The sequence below is a fragment of the Carassius carassius genome, chromosome 48, assembly GCF_963082965.1.
Source record: "Carassius carassius chromosome 48, fCarCar2.1, whole genome shotgun sequence".
In the NCBI taxonomy this organism is placed as follows: domain Eukaryota; kingdom Metazoa; phylum Chordata; class Actinopteri; order Cypriniformes; family Cyprinidae; genus Carassius; species Carassius carassius.
The window spans coordinates 1,208,057-1,222,269 of record NC_081802.1 but is presented as its reverse complement, the minus strand read 5'-3'; the positions used below and the strand labels follow the sequence as shown (position 1 = coordinate 1,222,269).

At 37.5% G+C, this 14,213-nt stretch overlaps 1 protein-coding gene across 1 annotated transcript; it reads right to left on the bottom strand.

Annotated features, from left to right (window-relative positions):
• Positions 1–6,494: 6,494 nt before the first annotated feature.
• Positions 6,495–13,566, bottom strand: LOC132131336 (zinc finger protein 239-like). Its single transcript, XM_059543357.1, has 2 exons — positions 12,075–13,566; positions 6,495–7,342 (listed from the first exon to the last, which is right to left on the bottom strand). Exons 1-2 carry the CDS (start codon positions 12,121–12,123, stop codon positions 6,495–6,497), a joined length of 897 nt encoding a protein of 298 aa, XP_059399340.1. The 5' UTR covers positions 12,124–13,566.
• Between the last annotated feature and the right edge of the window lie 647 nt (positions 13,567–14,213).

Here is a 14,213-nt window from a genome sequence, read left to right as displayed (position 1 = left end):
TTAATAATAAAGGGGAAAAGGTAAAATCATATAAAAGTACAAGTAAATTGTGATAGGTTGTCTATAAATGCCACTTTGATGAAATATTCAAAGTATGCCACAATGTAATAAAAATCTTTGTACGTATTTTAGTCTTTCATAATTGCTGTTCTTCTTTATTCCTTGTTTGGTTTCTCGTGGCTTTTTTCATTTCCATGTGAGCCGTTTCGTTTGATTCGTGAACAAATGACTCTTTTGAATCGAATCTTTTATGGAATCGTTTGAAGAGACTCGTGAGCTAAGGCATTACGTATTGGTTTGAATCATCTTAACCAATCTTTAACAACTTACTGTTACTTTCAGCAGTATCTCTCTGGATAAACCTTGATGTTTCTTCAAGTAAATATGTCGGTGTTGTAGCCGATATAAAGACGTCACAACAGGCATGAGGTTTCTGTAGTATTACACTGACCTGAATAAATACAAATGCATTCAAACGCTGTTGATTTAACATGCTTAAGTGGAGCCAAAGTTGTTTTTGAGGGCAGTAAACTGGGGCCTAAACTCAATGCGTGTTATATAGTTAGCGTTCTTGGTGTGAACGTGTCTTCACACAGTTTGGATCCCAAGACTATCTGATCGCTGAAATCCACAAACAGTCCATTTATTTATTTGAATAAAACATTTGCGATTAAGCACCATTTCCATTCAACAAGTCAAAGAGAACAAGATCATCACTTCCTGGTAAAACGAGTGCTAGACTATCGCTATGAAACGTAGGAGGAACACCTGAATATAATAATTTTCATAGGCCTATATTAATTACTTGTGCCTTAGAGGGAACAGACGAGGTGGACGCAGAGGTGGATGCTGCTGTTTGGGGAATGCAGTCATGTGTAATAGCTCATGGAGGCAATTATATAGAAATACGTTGACGGACATTTGAAAATGACCATAATATTTCAGATGCCAAGGAACGAGATTGGTCCACTGGTTAGGGTTTGTCATCCCATCGTGCAGTCACATTACTTTTTTGATGCGCTTGGAGGAACTTACTCTGCCAATGCATTTCCAATTTCTTTTTATTTGCATTAACGTTTTTTTGCACAAGTCAAAACCCACCTCAAATCAAATTTTTTCATTTGCTGTTTTAAAGCTCTTTAAAGTCGGATGGATTTTGATTGACTGGATATTTGCTCTGATGTACATCATCGATTACGTAGTGCGAGGGTCCACTACTGGCAGAAACCTTGCAATGGGCTGAAGTGGAATGTCCTAAGCGCTTGATCACTTGAAATCTGCTATGGAGTTTATTATGGGAGATTTCAAATCTAACCTCATATCAGAAGATCAGTGATATCAAATCATTGTCAAATGTTTTGTGTGGATCATTGTGGCTGCTGAGAAAATTCGCCTAAATTACAACCCGAATTCTGGAAAAGTTGGGACGTTTTTTAAATTTTAATAAAATGAAAACTAAAGGAATTTCAAATCACATGAGCCAATATTTTATTCACAATAGAACATAGATAACGTAGCAAATGTTTAAACTGAGAAATCTTACACTTTTATCCACTTAATTAGCTCATTTAAAATTTAATGCCTGCTACAGGTCTCAAAAAAGTTGGCACGGGGGCAACAAATGGCTAAAAAAGCAAGCAGTTTTGAAAAGATTCAGCTGGGAGAACATCTAGTGATTAATTAAGTTAATTGATATCAGGTCTGTAACATGATTAGCTATAAAAGCTTTGTCTTAGAGAAGCAGAGTCTCTCAGAAGTAAAGATGGGCAGAGGCTCTCCAATCTGTGAAAGACTGCGTAAAAAAATTGTGGAAAACTTTAAAAACAATGTTCCTCAACGTCAAATTGCAAAGGCTTTGCAAATCTCATCATCTACAGTGCATAACATCATCAAAAGATTCAGAGAAACTAGAGAAATCTCTGTGCGTAAGGGACAAGGCCGGAGACCTTTATTGGATGCCCATGGTCTTCGGGCTCTCAGACGACACTGCATCACTCATCGGCATGATTGTGTCAATGACATTACTAAATGGGCCCAGGAATACTTTCAGAAACCACTGTCGGTAAACACAATCCGCCGTGCCATCAGCAGATGCCAACTAAAGCTCTATCATGCAAAAAGGAAGCCATATGTGAACATGGTCCAGAAGCGCCGTCGTGTCCTGTGGGCCAAGGCTCATTTAAAATGGACTATTTCAAAGTGGAATAGTGTTTTATGGTCAGGCGAGTCCAAATTTGACATTCTTGTTGGAAATCACGGACGCCGTGTCCTCCGGGCTAAAGAGGAGGGAGACCTTCCAGCATGTTATCAGCGTTCAGTTCAAAAGCCAGCATCTCTGATGGTATGGGGGTGCATAAGTGCATACGGTATGGGCAGCTTGCATGTTTTGGAAGGCTCTGTGAATGCTGAAAGGTATATAAAGGTTTTAGAGCAACATATGCTTCCCTCCAAACAACGTCTATTTCAGGGAAGGCCTTGTTTAGTTCAGCAGGACAATGCAAAACCACATACTGCAGCTATAACAACAGCATGGCTTCGTCGTAGAAGAGTCCGGGTGCTAACCTGGCCTGCCTGCAGTCCAGATCTTTCACCTATAGAGAACATTTGGCGCATCATTAAACGAAAAATACGTCAAAGACGACCACGAACTCTTCAGCAGCTGGAAATCTATGTAAGGCAAGAATGGGACCAAATTTGCTATGTTATCTATGTTCTATTGTGAATAAAATATTGGCTCATGTGATTTGAAAGTCTTTTAGTTTTCATTTTATTAAAATTTAAAAAACGTCCCAACTTTTCCGGAATTCGGGTTGTATGACCTAACCTATTTTACTAAAGTAATATATTAGCAAGTGAGTTTTGCACATAAAATTATAACTAGACTGTGAACTGGTTGCTTTTCCTACAAGTTCTTAGAAACTGAACCACTCAAACCACTATATTTTCCGGACTATAAGTCGCACTTTGTTTCATAATTTGGCTGGTCCTGCGACTTATAGTCAGGTGCGACTTATTTATCAAAATTAATTTGACATGAACCGAGAGAAATGAACCAAGAGAAAACATTACCGTCTCTAAATAAATGCGACTTATATGTTTTTTTCCTCGTCATGCCGTATTTTTGGACTGATGCGACTTATACTCGGGTGCGACTTACAGTCCGAAAAATACGGTAGTCATTTGGGCTGAATTTTCAGTTTAATTAATTTGGTTTTGCTTATTTTGTTTTTTGCAATGGTAAGCATTAATAGAGCTAAACTATAATTAAAGTAATTAAAGTTTTAGATGTTTATGTCGTTGGTCTCATCAGTGTTAAAACCTCTGTGGGGAAAAGTACTTCAAAGGTCCAGAAGATGAAAATGCTGTTCAGAGGTGCATTAAAAAGTGATTTAACTTACCTTAAATACATTTTTTTTTCAATAAAAAGATAATCATTTTAATCATTCACATATTTTGTGAAATACTGTTGACGCTATTTTAGAAATTGAATCTATTTTGAGAATGACATGAAGTTTTCCAACAATGATTATTTAACACATCAGCCAGAAATGTCTGATGAAATGTTGACATGCCTTGACAATTGTGCTTTCTCAATGGCTAGAGTCTGATTATACTGTATTTACTGTAATTTGTGTTTTTACTAAAACTTTTTCAAGATTTCTATTGCAGTGAAAAATCTGATATCACAACAGCCCTAGACACAAATAACCGAGGTCACTTTAATGTACTTTACTCTTTTATTAAACAATTATAAATATGTTGTACATAGTAATATAACGCTGTTAAACCTGCAATAAAATTTTACTTTGCATTGATGTGACCAGGCAGATGCCATACACAATTAATGCCCCAAGTTAATTTCTTCTGGTTCTGGCTTATTCGCATCGTAAACTTTTGGCATAGTTATTGGCAAAGTAATGGTGGGTGTCTGGTTAAAAAAAACAAAAAAAAAAAAACAAACGATACCCATGTACTTGAAAAGACCATTAGAGTCAGAATGGAGTCATATCCTTAAATGTTATAAAACTAGGGTTGCAAAGTGGTGGATAATTTCCGTAAACTTTCCATAAATCCCATGAATATTAAAAACAATCTGATATCCAAATATCTGTAATGTTTCAAAAATTTACTGGAAATTTTCCACCTTTTTTTCAACCTTAGTCACAACTGACAGAGATATATAAAAAATATATTTAAAAAAAAATCACACACGTTTGTTTTTTCTCTTTTCTTTCTGTCTGCCAGTAACCATACATAATTGTATAATTATATCCATAAAAACATACAAAAAAAAAAAAAAAAAAAAAAGCTTAGATCACTCTAAGACCCGGTTTCACAGACAGGGCTTAGACTTAAGTCTTGAGACAAAACAAAGAAACTGACATATTTTAAGATCAGTCAGTGCAAGTTTCTTTAAACTAAAACAGCCTAGACATGCATTTTAGTCTGGGACTTTAAAGGACACTTAACAGACAGTTCAAGCCAATCTCATGTTAATCTTGAGTACCTATATAGTAGTATTAGGTCTTTAGTTTTATCAGATTAATAAAGAAAGATACAACTTTACTATTCTCTCCGAAAACAGCTGAGCTCCTGGAGGTGTCATGGGCGGAGCTTAAGAGTCACGAGCTGATTGCCAACAAAACACAGAAATTTGATGCAGTTTTACTCACCGCATGCAGTTCTGACTCACAAACTGGCTCTTCTATCGCTGGGACCGCTCCATCTTTCAATATCAAACATGCAGCGTCAAACTGGGCCTTGTTTATAAAACAAATAAACACACAGAAAAACAAACTGCATTCACTGCTCATATAACGTTATGTTCTTTGGGAATCTGAACACGGTTATCTTTCCCTCACACCCAGAAACACACTTCTTTGAAGACAGTCAAAGTCCCGTTCCATTAACCTGAATGAAGCACGCTGATTGGCTGCTCCTGCTCTCACTCTGGTGGATGTTTGCACTCTTCTCGGAAAAGTGCCTATATAAGGAATTCTGCCCTTTATGATGTCATTAAGGGCCATGCTTGAAAAAAACCGTTATGAAACATAAAAGAATCAAAAAGTGGGGTAATGATCACTACCAATTAATGTTTTATTTAAAACATCCCATGCATTAAAATCCACACACCAACACCAATAAAGTTTGAACCTCTGACCATTGGCAATTACACTTTTTGTATTCCACTGCAGTATATTTACCCCTCTGGGCCTCTTCGTTTAGGGGTCACACTTGGCTCCTTCACGGTCAAAACTAAATGACCGAAGCCTTTAAATGTTAAAAAATTAAAAACCAATTCTAAAATAGAATTCTGTCGCTTATTGTCGCTGGTGGTTAGGACAAAATCTACATGGAAAAGATACTTTTTATTGTGTCGTGTCTTGGATATTTTATTCTTCAAAAAAGAACACGGTCAGAGACAGAGTCTTTTCATTTTTCATCCTTGCAAGAAGGTGAGACGGCAGTGAGCTCTGCCATATATGTGACAAAAATAAGTGAACATGCTTCTCTGCTTTTATACTCTTTTGGCCTATTTTTTTCAAAAGCAGTCTCCCAATATTACCAAATATAGCCTAAGAAAGCGTGATAAACACTTGATACATTTCCTTCCTCACACAGCATCTTCCCTAAATTCTCATGATATCCTCTTTTCTTAAGAAAGCAAGAACAAGCAGGTCATTGTGACATCTACCCATTTTTTGACTGATGTAGACCTCATTCTTAAACACTCATACAACAGTTCATAATATGGAAGATTTTTCACAAAATATATGAATTAAATATGAATAAAATAAGACTAATTGATATTTTCTCTACACTACATTGACTTTTTTTAGTAATTATAAAGATTATAACTTTTACTTCAGCAACTATTTCTAATCACCGGAGTACAGTCTTTGGTTACTCGACTTTCCTTAACTGTCAAACTTTCAGCCATGAAAATCTCTTTCCACATTAAGAACATGAATGTGGTTTCTCCATTGAATAAACTTTCAGGTGCTTCTTCAAGAATGAAGCCCTCAAAAAATGTTTTTCCACATTGATCAATTGTAAGGTTTCTCTCTAGCGTGGATTTCAGATTTGTTGATTGTGTGAATCTCTTGTCGCAGTGTGCACACTTGTATGGTTTCTCTCCGGTGTGGATCCTCTGGTGCCGTTTCAATTCTTTAGCTGTAACAAAAGTCTTCTCGCACTCAAAGCACATATATTCTTTCACACCAGTATGTGCTTTCTGATGAACTTTTAAATTCTGCGCTAGTGAAAAATTCTTTCCACACAGAGAACAAGAATATGGTTTCTCCTTCGTAAGAACTTTCATGTGACACTTCAGGTTTGAAGGACACAAAAATATTTTTCCACACTGGTCACATGTGTACAGCTTTTCTCGAGTGTGGATGTTCATGTGCCCCTTAAGGTTTCCTTGTCGTGCTAAACTCTTCCCGCATTGGTCACATGTGAACAGTTTCTCCTCCATATGAACAGTCAGATGACTAGTAAGGTGTCCTTTTTGTGCAAAACACTTCCCACATTGATAAGAAGCATAAGGTTTTTCTCCAGTGTACTTTCAGGGTTTCTAACCGAATGAATTTCTTGTCGCAGTGTGAACACTTGTAAGGTTTCTCTCCAGTGTGGATTCGCTCGTGTTTTCTTAGGACTCCTGACAGAGTGAATCTCTTGTCGCAGTATGAACACTTGTATGGTTTCTCTCCGGTGTGAATCCTCTGGTGCTGTTTCAGTTGTACAGCTGTAATAAAAGTCTTCTCACACTCAAAGCACATATATTCTCTCACACCGGTGTGTATCTTCTGATGTAGTTTCAAACTTTCCAGCAGTGAAAAACTCTTTCCACATAAAGAACATGAATATGGTTTCTCCTTCGTATGAACTTTCAGGTGCCTCTTCAGGTTTGAAACCCTCAGAAATGTTTTCCCACATTGATCACATGCATGCAGCTTCTCTTCGGTGTGGATTTTCATGTGTTGCTTTAGGTTTGATGAATGTTTGAAACTCTTCCCGCACTGATCACATGTGAAGGGTTTCTCTATTGTATGAACTCTCGTGTGCACCTTCAGTTTTTGTTTTTGTCTGAAACTGTTCCCGCACTGATCACACGTGTACGGTTTCTCTCCAGTGTGAATCCTCATGTGATCCTCAAGATTCGGTTTGCTTGTCAAACTCTTTCCACACTGAATGCAGGTGAAAGATTTCTTGTCTCTTCTTTTCTTTAAAACTTTCTGTTTGGTTTGAGAGTGACTCAAATGTTTTTCTCCAGTTCTGACATGATGTTTCTCCTGCTTTTCATTCAGTCCTTCGTTCTCCTCGTTTTCTTCAATCAATTCTAAAATTAAAGTGAAATGTTTAATTTTCAGTAAATCACAGAGAGAAATGTGTAAAGAAAGGACATAAAAGTGAATCCTGATGTAACAGTGGAAAGTAGACATTTGCTTTACAAAACTCAAATCATATTTATGCATTTTTATTAATTTAAATGTCTCCGAGGGTGTGTACACACTTGTCATGTTGGGCTCGATTAAAACAAACTCTGGTGTGATTTCTCTGTTAGTATGGTTAGTTTGAGTAAGTGTGAATGCTGCCATCTGAACCCTGGTGCACACCAAACAAGTAGACTGAGACCGCTGAAAAGATTGGTTTCAGTCCACTTCCATAACAAACTCTGGCGCGGTTTGTATTACATATGAATGCAACATTGACCAAATTAGGGGTGACCCCAAATAGTCGACGATTAATGCTTCGATTCGAGGAGCCTGTTTTGACCAGTGTTCGGAATAACGGCGTTTAAAAGAACGGCGTTAGGTAACAACGTTATTTTTTCAGTAACGGGATAATCTAACAAATTACTTTTCCCGTTGTTACAACGCCGTTAACATTACTGTACGTTAAATGCGGTGCGTTACTATGCATTGATTTAATAAACTGTAATCTGAATGCACCCCTGGCTCACACAGCGAGTGAGCAGGTGGGTTATTAACGAGATAAGCGATTATGATTGGCTAAGGCAGAGTCATGTGTTTCATGGTAGCCAATCAGAGCCAGTGTTTTTACACACATGCCAGCACACGCGCCAGCGTCGCCAAACACACACACGCAACAGCTACACAGAGATTCGCAGCAGCAGCAGAGATGGCGTGTCAGGAGCAATCCGATGAAAAGTTGGCATTTTCAAGGTGGAGATATAAGCACTACTTCAAATTCATTGTGGTCAAAGGCAAGAACGTGCATGTAATGTGTGACACACGCATCTACAAAGCTAGTGGCCAAAAACACTTTTCTTAAAAAGATAATACTTGAAGTGCAGGATAAAACTCTTGCTGTCTGTTGATGTGCAATAAATATTGAAAGTTATGTACAAACACCTGTCTGTTCTACTCATTTCAACTGACTTGTGAAAACTGCTCAAAAAATACAAATTCTTTGACATATAGCCACTTTTTTTTTTTTTACAGTAACGCAAATGGAACGAGTTACTTTTATTATAGATGAATTCAGTTACTAACTCAGTTACTTTTTGGAACAAGTAGTGAGTAACTATAACTAATTAGTTTTTTAAAGTAACGTTCCCAACAGTGGACTTGACTACCAATCTCACAGTCCAATATTCGCAGGGTAGGGGTGTAACTACGCAAAAATTACGGTGCGGTACGTACCTCGGTTTTAAAGTCACGGTTCGGTTCATTTTCGGTACAGTAAGGGAAAGAAATGCAAACATTAAACTACAGGTTGTTTATTACTATAAACTTTTTTAACAATTTGTTTACACTTTTTTAAATACTTTTTACTAAAATATATATAAAATAAAAAAAGAATAAGAAACAAAATACTGCTGCAAAGTTCTCCACTAAATAAAATACTCTCAGTCTCAAACCAATATCATATAATAAAATATAATGAAATATATAAATAAATAACTATGATTACAGTGCAGCATTACCAATCCCAGCTTGTAGGCCTGCTCATATTAAAAAAATATATATAACTTTTCCAAAGTGTAAAGTGCAGCATCAACAGTTTCAGTTTTTAGACCTGCTCAGATTTCGTTATTGCGTTAACCCGATTGGAATTAAGAGCAAAGGTCTGTTTAAATGCCGACGGGAGCTGCGTTTGAATTACAATCGTTTTTTTCCTAGTTGTAGTGATGTTCACACTCGCGTGATGCCTTTTGAAAACCTTAGGCCGGTGACACACGGTATTGCACCTGTCAAACACTGTCAATACTGTTGACGGTGTCCTTTATCAGTAGGCTTTATACTTATGCTCAACATGAAGTATAGATATTGTTGTCGTGAAGACAAGATCCTGGTCTGTCGGCGGTCTCCCTCTATGTCACCTACAGTAGCAGCAGCGCGTCAGCGCCGCGTCAGGCACGATTCTGGTGTGTAAAGACACGGAAAACGCGAAGCAGGTGTCACGTAACTGACACGCAGCAGAAACGCCACACTCACGCCACGCGGCAGTGTGTCACCGGCCTCAGAATCAGCTGCAGGGCGGGATTTGCGCTGAACGCGGAGACTTCCGCCACTTAATATGTTCGTTTGGAAACACGAAAATGTGTATGTTCCGCACACAAAATATTGCATTCGGTCATTCGGTATACACGTGCACCGTATCGAAAGCCCTGTACCGAAACAGTCCGGTACAAATACACATACCGTTACACCCCTATTGCGGGGTGTTATTGATTATGCCATTCTGACTATATATGAGCGCTCAAATGTCTGATTTCACATAGAACTTGCGGTTTTCTCCCAATAAGTTAATAATGCAGCCTATTATGATAAAGCTGTGAATAAGAATCTGAAAAGAAAGAAGCTTCGAATTAAAATACAAATATAAGTGCATGAATAAATCCAACCACCCCTATAGATTAAGGTTTCACTTTCCATAATCCGTGACAACAGAGGAGCATCTTGGCGGCAAGGATTTAAAACTTTACCAAGAATCAAACTGACACAGACAGAGACTGGAGACAGGTGGGGTACAAGTGATTGCAAAACATTTCAGCCGGTGTTTATATATCGTGGATATATTATTTACCTGATATAAGATGCATTTGGTTTTGAGTCAAGCGCTTCATTGTAGTACTACGCTGATTATCTCTTTACATCGCAGCATGAGCAGGACAAACTACAAAGCAGAATATTAAGAACTATGACTGGGACTGTTATATACATTCTATTATAATGAGAACACCATTATACTAAAACACTGTGAATATTTTGAGTTTAGCTGCCGTGTTTCTGCACACTGTTTCGTGAAGAACGCGTCCACAAAATGAGTTCATTCAGAGCCCCGCAGATGTGTTCATATGCATTTGGGCCCTTTTTAGCCTATAAGTCTTAATATTTACATTATGTTGTATAAATAACAAAGCATATTCTACATGAAATTATGAGTTTAATCCCACTGATTAAAAACTTGCTATAAAATGCACTCTACTGATCATCTTCAGCGCGAGCAGCTCGAAACAGAAATGCAGAACATTAATAACTACTGTCATATAGGCTAAATTTATAATGAGAGCACTATTGTAAAAATTGTGAATTGTTAGGGTTTCACAGGCATTTAGTGTTAACTATCTTTTAATCAGGCATAAAAACATTATTTACCCTGTGTGTATCGGCGAGGCATTTGTTACACATTTTCCCTGTTTGTGTTAACATCAGTAATTATGGCTGTCAAATGTCTGACTAGACCTGATGTATTTTGCCCCGCTCCCAAACATGATTCGACTATCAGTCAAATATCAGCAATATTTGAAAATTCTGATTCGACTATGAAAATCCTTAGTCGGGGACACCCCTAGACCAAATACTTCTAAACAAACCAAAAACAGGAAGCATTACTACTTATATTATTTATTAACAGTAAAAATAAAACAACAAATACTATCCCAAGGGAGGAAGCAAGCAAGGTACTCGGTGGAAACTATAATGACGAAATGGCACAGGACTGCAAATACAAGCACAGTAAATAGGCAGCAAAACATGGAGGGTAATGAGGGAGGGTAGCTGGGTCAAATGAACCAATTATCAGGTTAACAAGGTAGGCGGGGTTAGACAACAGACATGAGAGCACATGGCACAGGGAAACATACTAGAAGAACCATGTGCTCACACAAAATGATCACAAGCCATGTGCTTAAAAAAAAAACAAGACCCAAACACACAGCTAATGAGAACACTACTCATGAGTCACGAGTTCACATGAAAAATTACAATATGAAAGCAAGCAGCCAGTGAAAAACACAAGATACATGCTAAACAAAAGAATGCATGGCTCAACGCTTCGCTGTGCAACTGTTTGTTAGACTTTCTGACTGGAAGATCTCAGGCTGTACGGGTCACCAGTAACACATCCAGCACCATCACACTGAACACTGGGGTCCCCCAAGGATGTGTCCTGAGCCCCCTTCTCTTCACTCTGTCTTCACACCATCACACAACTCTTACCTCTTCATTAAGTTTACAAAATGACACGGCAGATGAGACTTGGGTCTTATTAGCAACAGACATGAGACGAACTACAGGAGCGAGGTGAGCCGCCTGGCCGGATGGTGCAATGACAACAATCTCTCTCTGAACATGGAGAAGATGAAGGAGATTGTTGTTGACTTCAGGAGAGCGCACACTCAGCATGTTCCTCTGACCGTCAACGGTGCGACTGTGGAGAGAGTGAGCTGCAGGTCCTCTCCTGAACTGACAAAACCGCAGCACTGGTCGAGAAATCACAGCAGCGTCTCTACTTCCTCCACAAACTGAGATGAGCCAGAGCCCTTCATCATGCAGACCCTTCCTAATAGAGCATGCAACAAAGCTTCTCATCCATGCCCTCGTCATTTCTAGTGTCATTAGTAACATTAGTGCTAACACACACCCGGAGCAGATTAATTTTAAGATTAATTTAAGAAGCACTTTTTTTTTTGGTAGAGTGAATACAAGATTAGTGTGTGAGAATAAAGCACTTTAAGTACATTATGGAAGTGTACTGAAATAAAGTGTATTTTACTGCACTTTTTTCATCTGGGTGATGAAGAATTAAGAATAAACACCAACCTGTTTGTTCTTCAGTGTGTTCCATCCTGCAGGGTTCTGGATCTGTCATGTTCTCATGTGGAAAATTCCTAAATCTGTAATTAAATGTGAAACTGAGAATGAAAACCTTCTGTTTGATCCTTTAATTCTTGCAAGAATGGTCAATCTAACACGCTAGAGACGCTCTGTAGAGAGAAAAGACAGGAGGCAAATCAGTAGAGTCTCTGTTTTACTGGAAAAGGCTGTGCAAGATTTACTTTGACCTTCAGCTTTATCTCTTCATACTAGCTCTAGCCGGCTCCTTTGTTGGAGGAATGCTAACCGAAAGTTTAGCCACATACACAGAGAAAATACTGAAGGCCAAATCCTGTGCAAATAGAACATATAATAAAATAAAGAATATACATTATGGAAAATAAGAAGTAAATAAAGCTATAGAAATGTCCTTCAGACTGTCCACACAAACATAAAAATTAGTTTAAGAAAGAAATAATCTACTAACTTTCTAACAAATATTTTGTTTGTGATTTACATGAAACATGGTTTGTCACAGATTAATGAATAAATGCTGTTTTGATAGTAGAAGTCACAATAGCTTATCGTGGTGTTTAAGTCTGTTGAAACCGGTACAATGAGCTCAATGTGAATAGAAAACACATGCAAATAGAAAAAGCACCAGTAAATTAAGAAAGCATTTTTGTTAGTTTGACAACACATATGCTCCAAATATGTGTTGTCATATAACACATATTTTCCAAATTAACAAGTTTCACTTGTCACTGCCCTGATAGAGCAAGATAATTTATTTGATTTGCCCTCTTACATGTTTCCTATGATGTTTAAATTTGTCATATTCTCCAATCTTTGAACCTTTAGCAAAACCTTTAACCTTTAGTTTTCAATCTCGCTGGGTCTCTCGCGAGAAGTAAATCAAACTTGCTTTGTGTTGCAAGGCTCGTGATTGGCTGTTCGCCAGTGATGTCACATATTGCGCGCCACAAGCTCAGGATCAAAGCCTGAGTTGACAAAGAAAGTTGATGATCAGCATCATGGTACCAACAAAGCCGGACCGGAGAGGTTTGGTTTTGTCAACTCAAACTCTGAATTTGTTCAGCTTCCATCATGGTACAGGCCCCAGATCTCTCTATTTGGTTTACAAGCAAGCCATAGCATCTTAATGGAAGAATTGAAGCAAATAAAACCCCTTACTGCAAAACTACATTAGTAAATATGTCAGCATTTATGTTCAAAGCACAACAATCACAGATCAAGCATTGACGTTCAACATTCAATGACGCTAACATTATCACTCTAAAAGCTTTAAAAAAACCCCGAAATCGTTCATGACTTTAGTTTCCTACAGAACAGGCGCATATTTAGTGTTTTATCAGATAAATTTTTTTAGAAATAACCTCGTAGAAAGTTGATTAAACTAACTGTGCAAAGTGTTTTTTAAGGATGTGTAAATAAGTCAGCTCGACTCACCTCAGAAGACACAACAAACGCGCTGAATGGAAAAAGAAAACTAGTGGTGACGTCATGACGGCGATGCGTTTTCTTCTTTTTTTTTTTTTTTTAGTGGCGCTTGGGAAACCCACTTAAAAGATGCTTTCCCGCAACCTATATATATAATAATGTAAAAAACCCTTTAGGAAACCTTTTGTCCAAAAGGGTATTACACAAGGATAAAACTATTTTATGTACTTCATTATGTTATCTTCAAATTCTATTTATTAAACCTATTGCTTTCAAATAATAATTGCATTTTAGAATTTATACTGTGCTGGGCCATTCACTAGCATTGTCTTAATTGTCATACTTACTTGAAACAGGATCTTTGGATCCATCAGAAATTATTTTAATTTCATGACTATAATTATGATCCATGTATATTCGGATATACTTTTAAATCATAAATTTGATTTAATCAATAGGTCTACATAATATTCACATATGCAGTTCATAGGGGACATATTTTATTAGCCCTAATTACAGCATGAAATAACCAAATATTTAAACATTTACCTATTTTATCTCACAATTCTGACTTTTTATTTTGCAAATGCAAGTTCATATCTCCTAATTCGGACTTCATGACTCAATTTAACTCAACAATTGCAAGTGTGGAGGGGGGAAAAAGCCAGAAGTGTGGGATTATAA

Bases quoted from the DNA above. Each gene is read 5' to 3' on its own strand.
- LOC132131336 (XM_059543357.1), bottom strand. From the start codon at position 12,123: ATGACAGATCCAGAACCCTGCAGGATGGAACACACTGAAGAACAAACA. The intron at 7,343-12,074 runs GTTGGTGTTTAT...CTTTAATTTTAG, and splicing joins ACACACTGAAGAACAAACAG to AATTGATTGAAGAAAACGAG.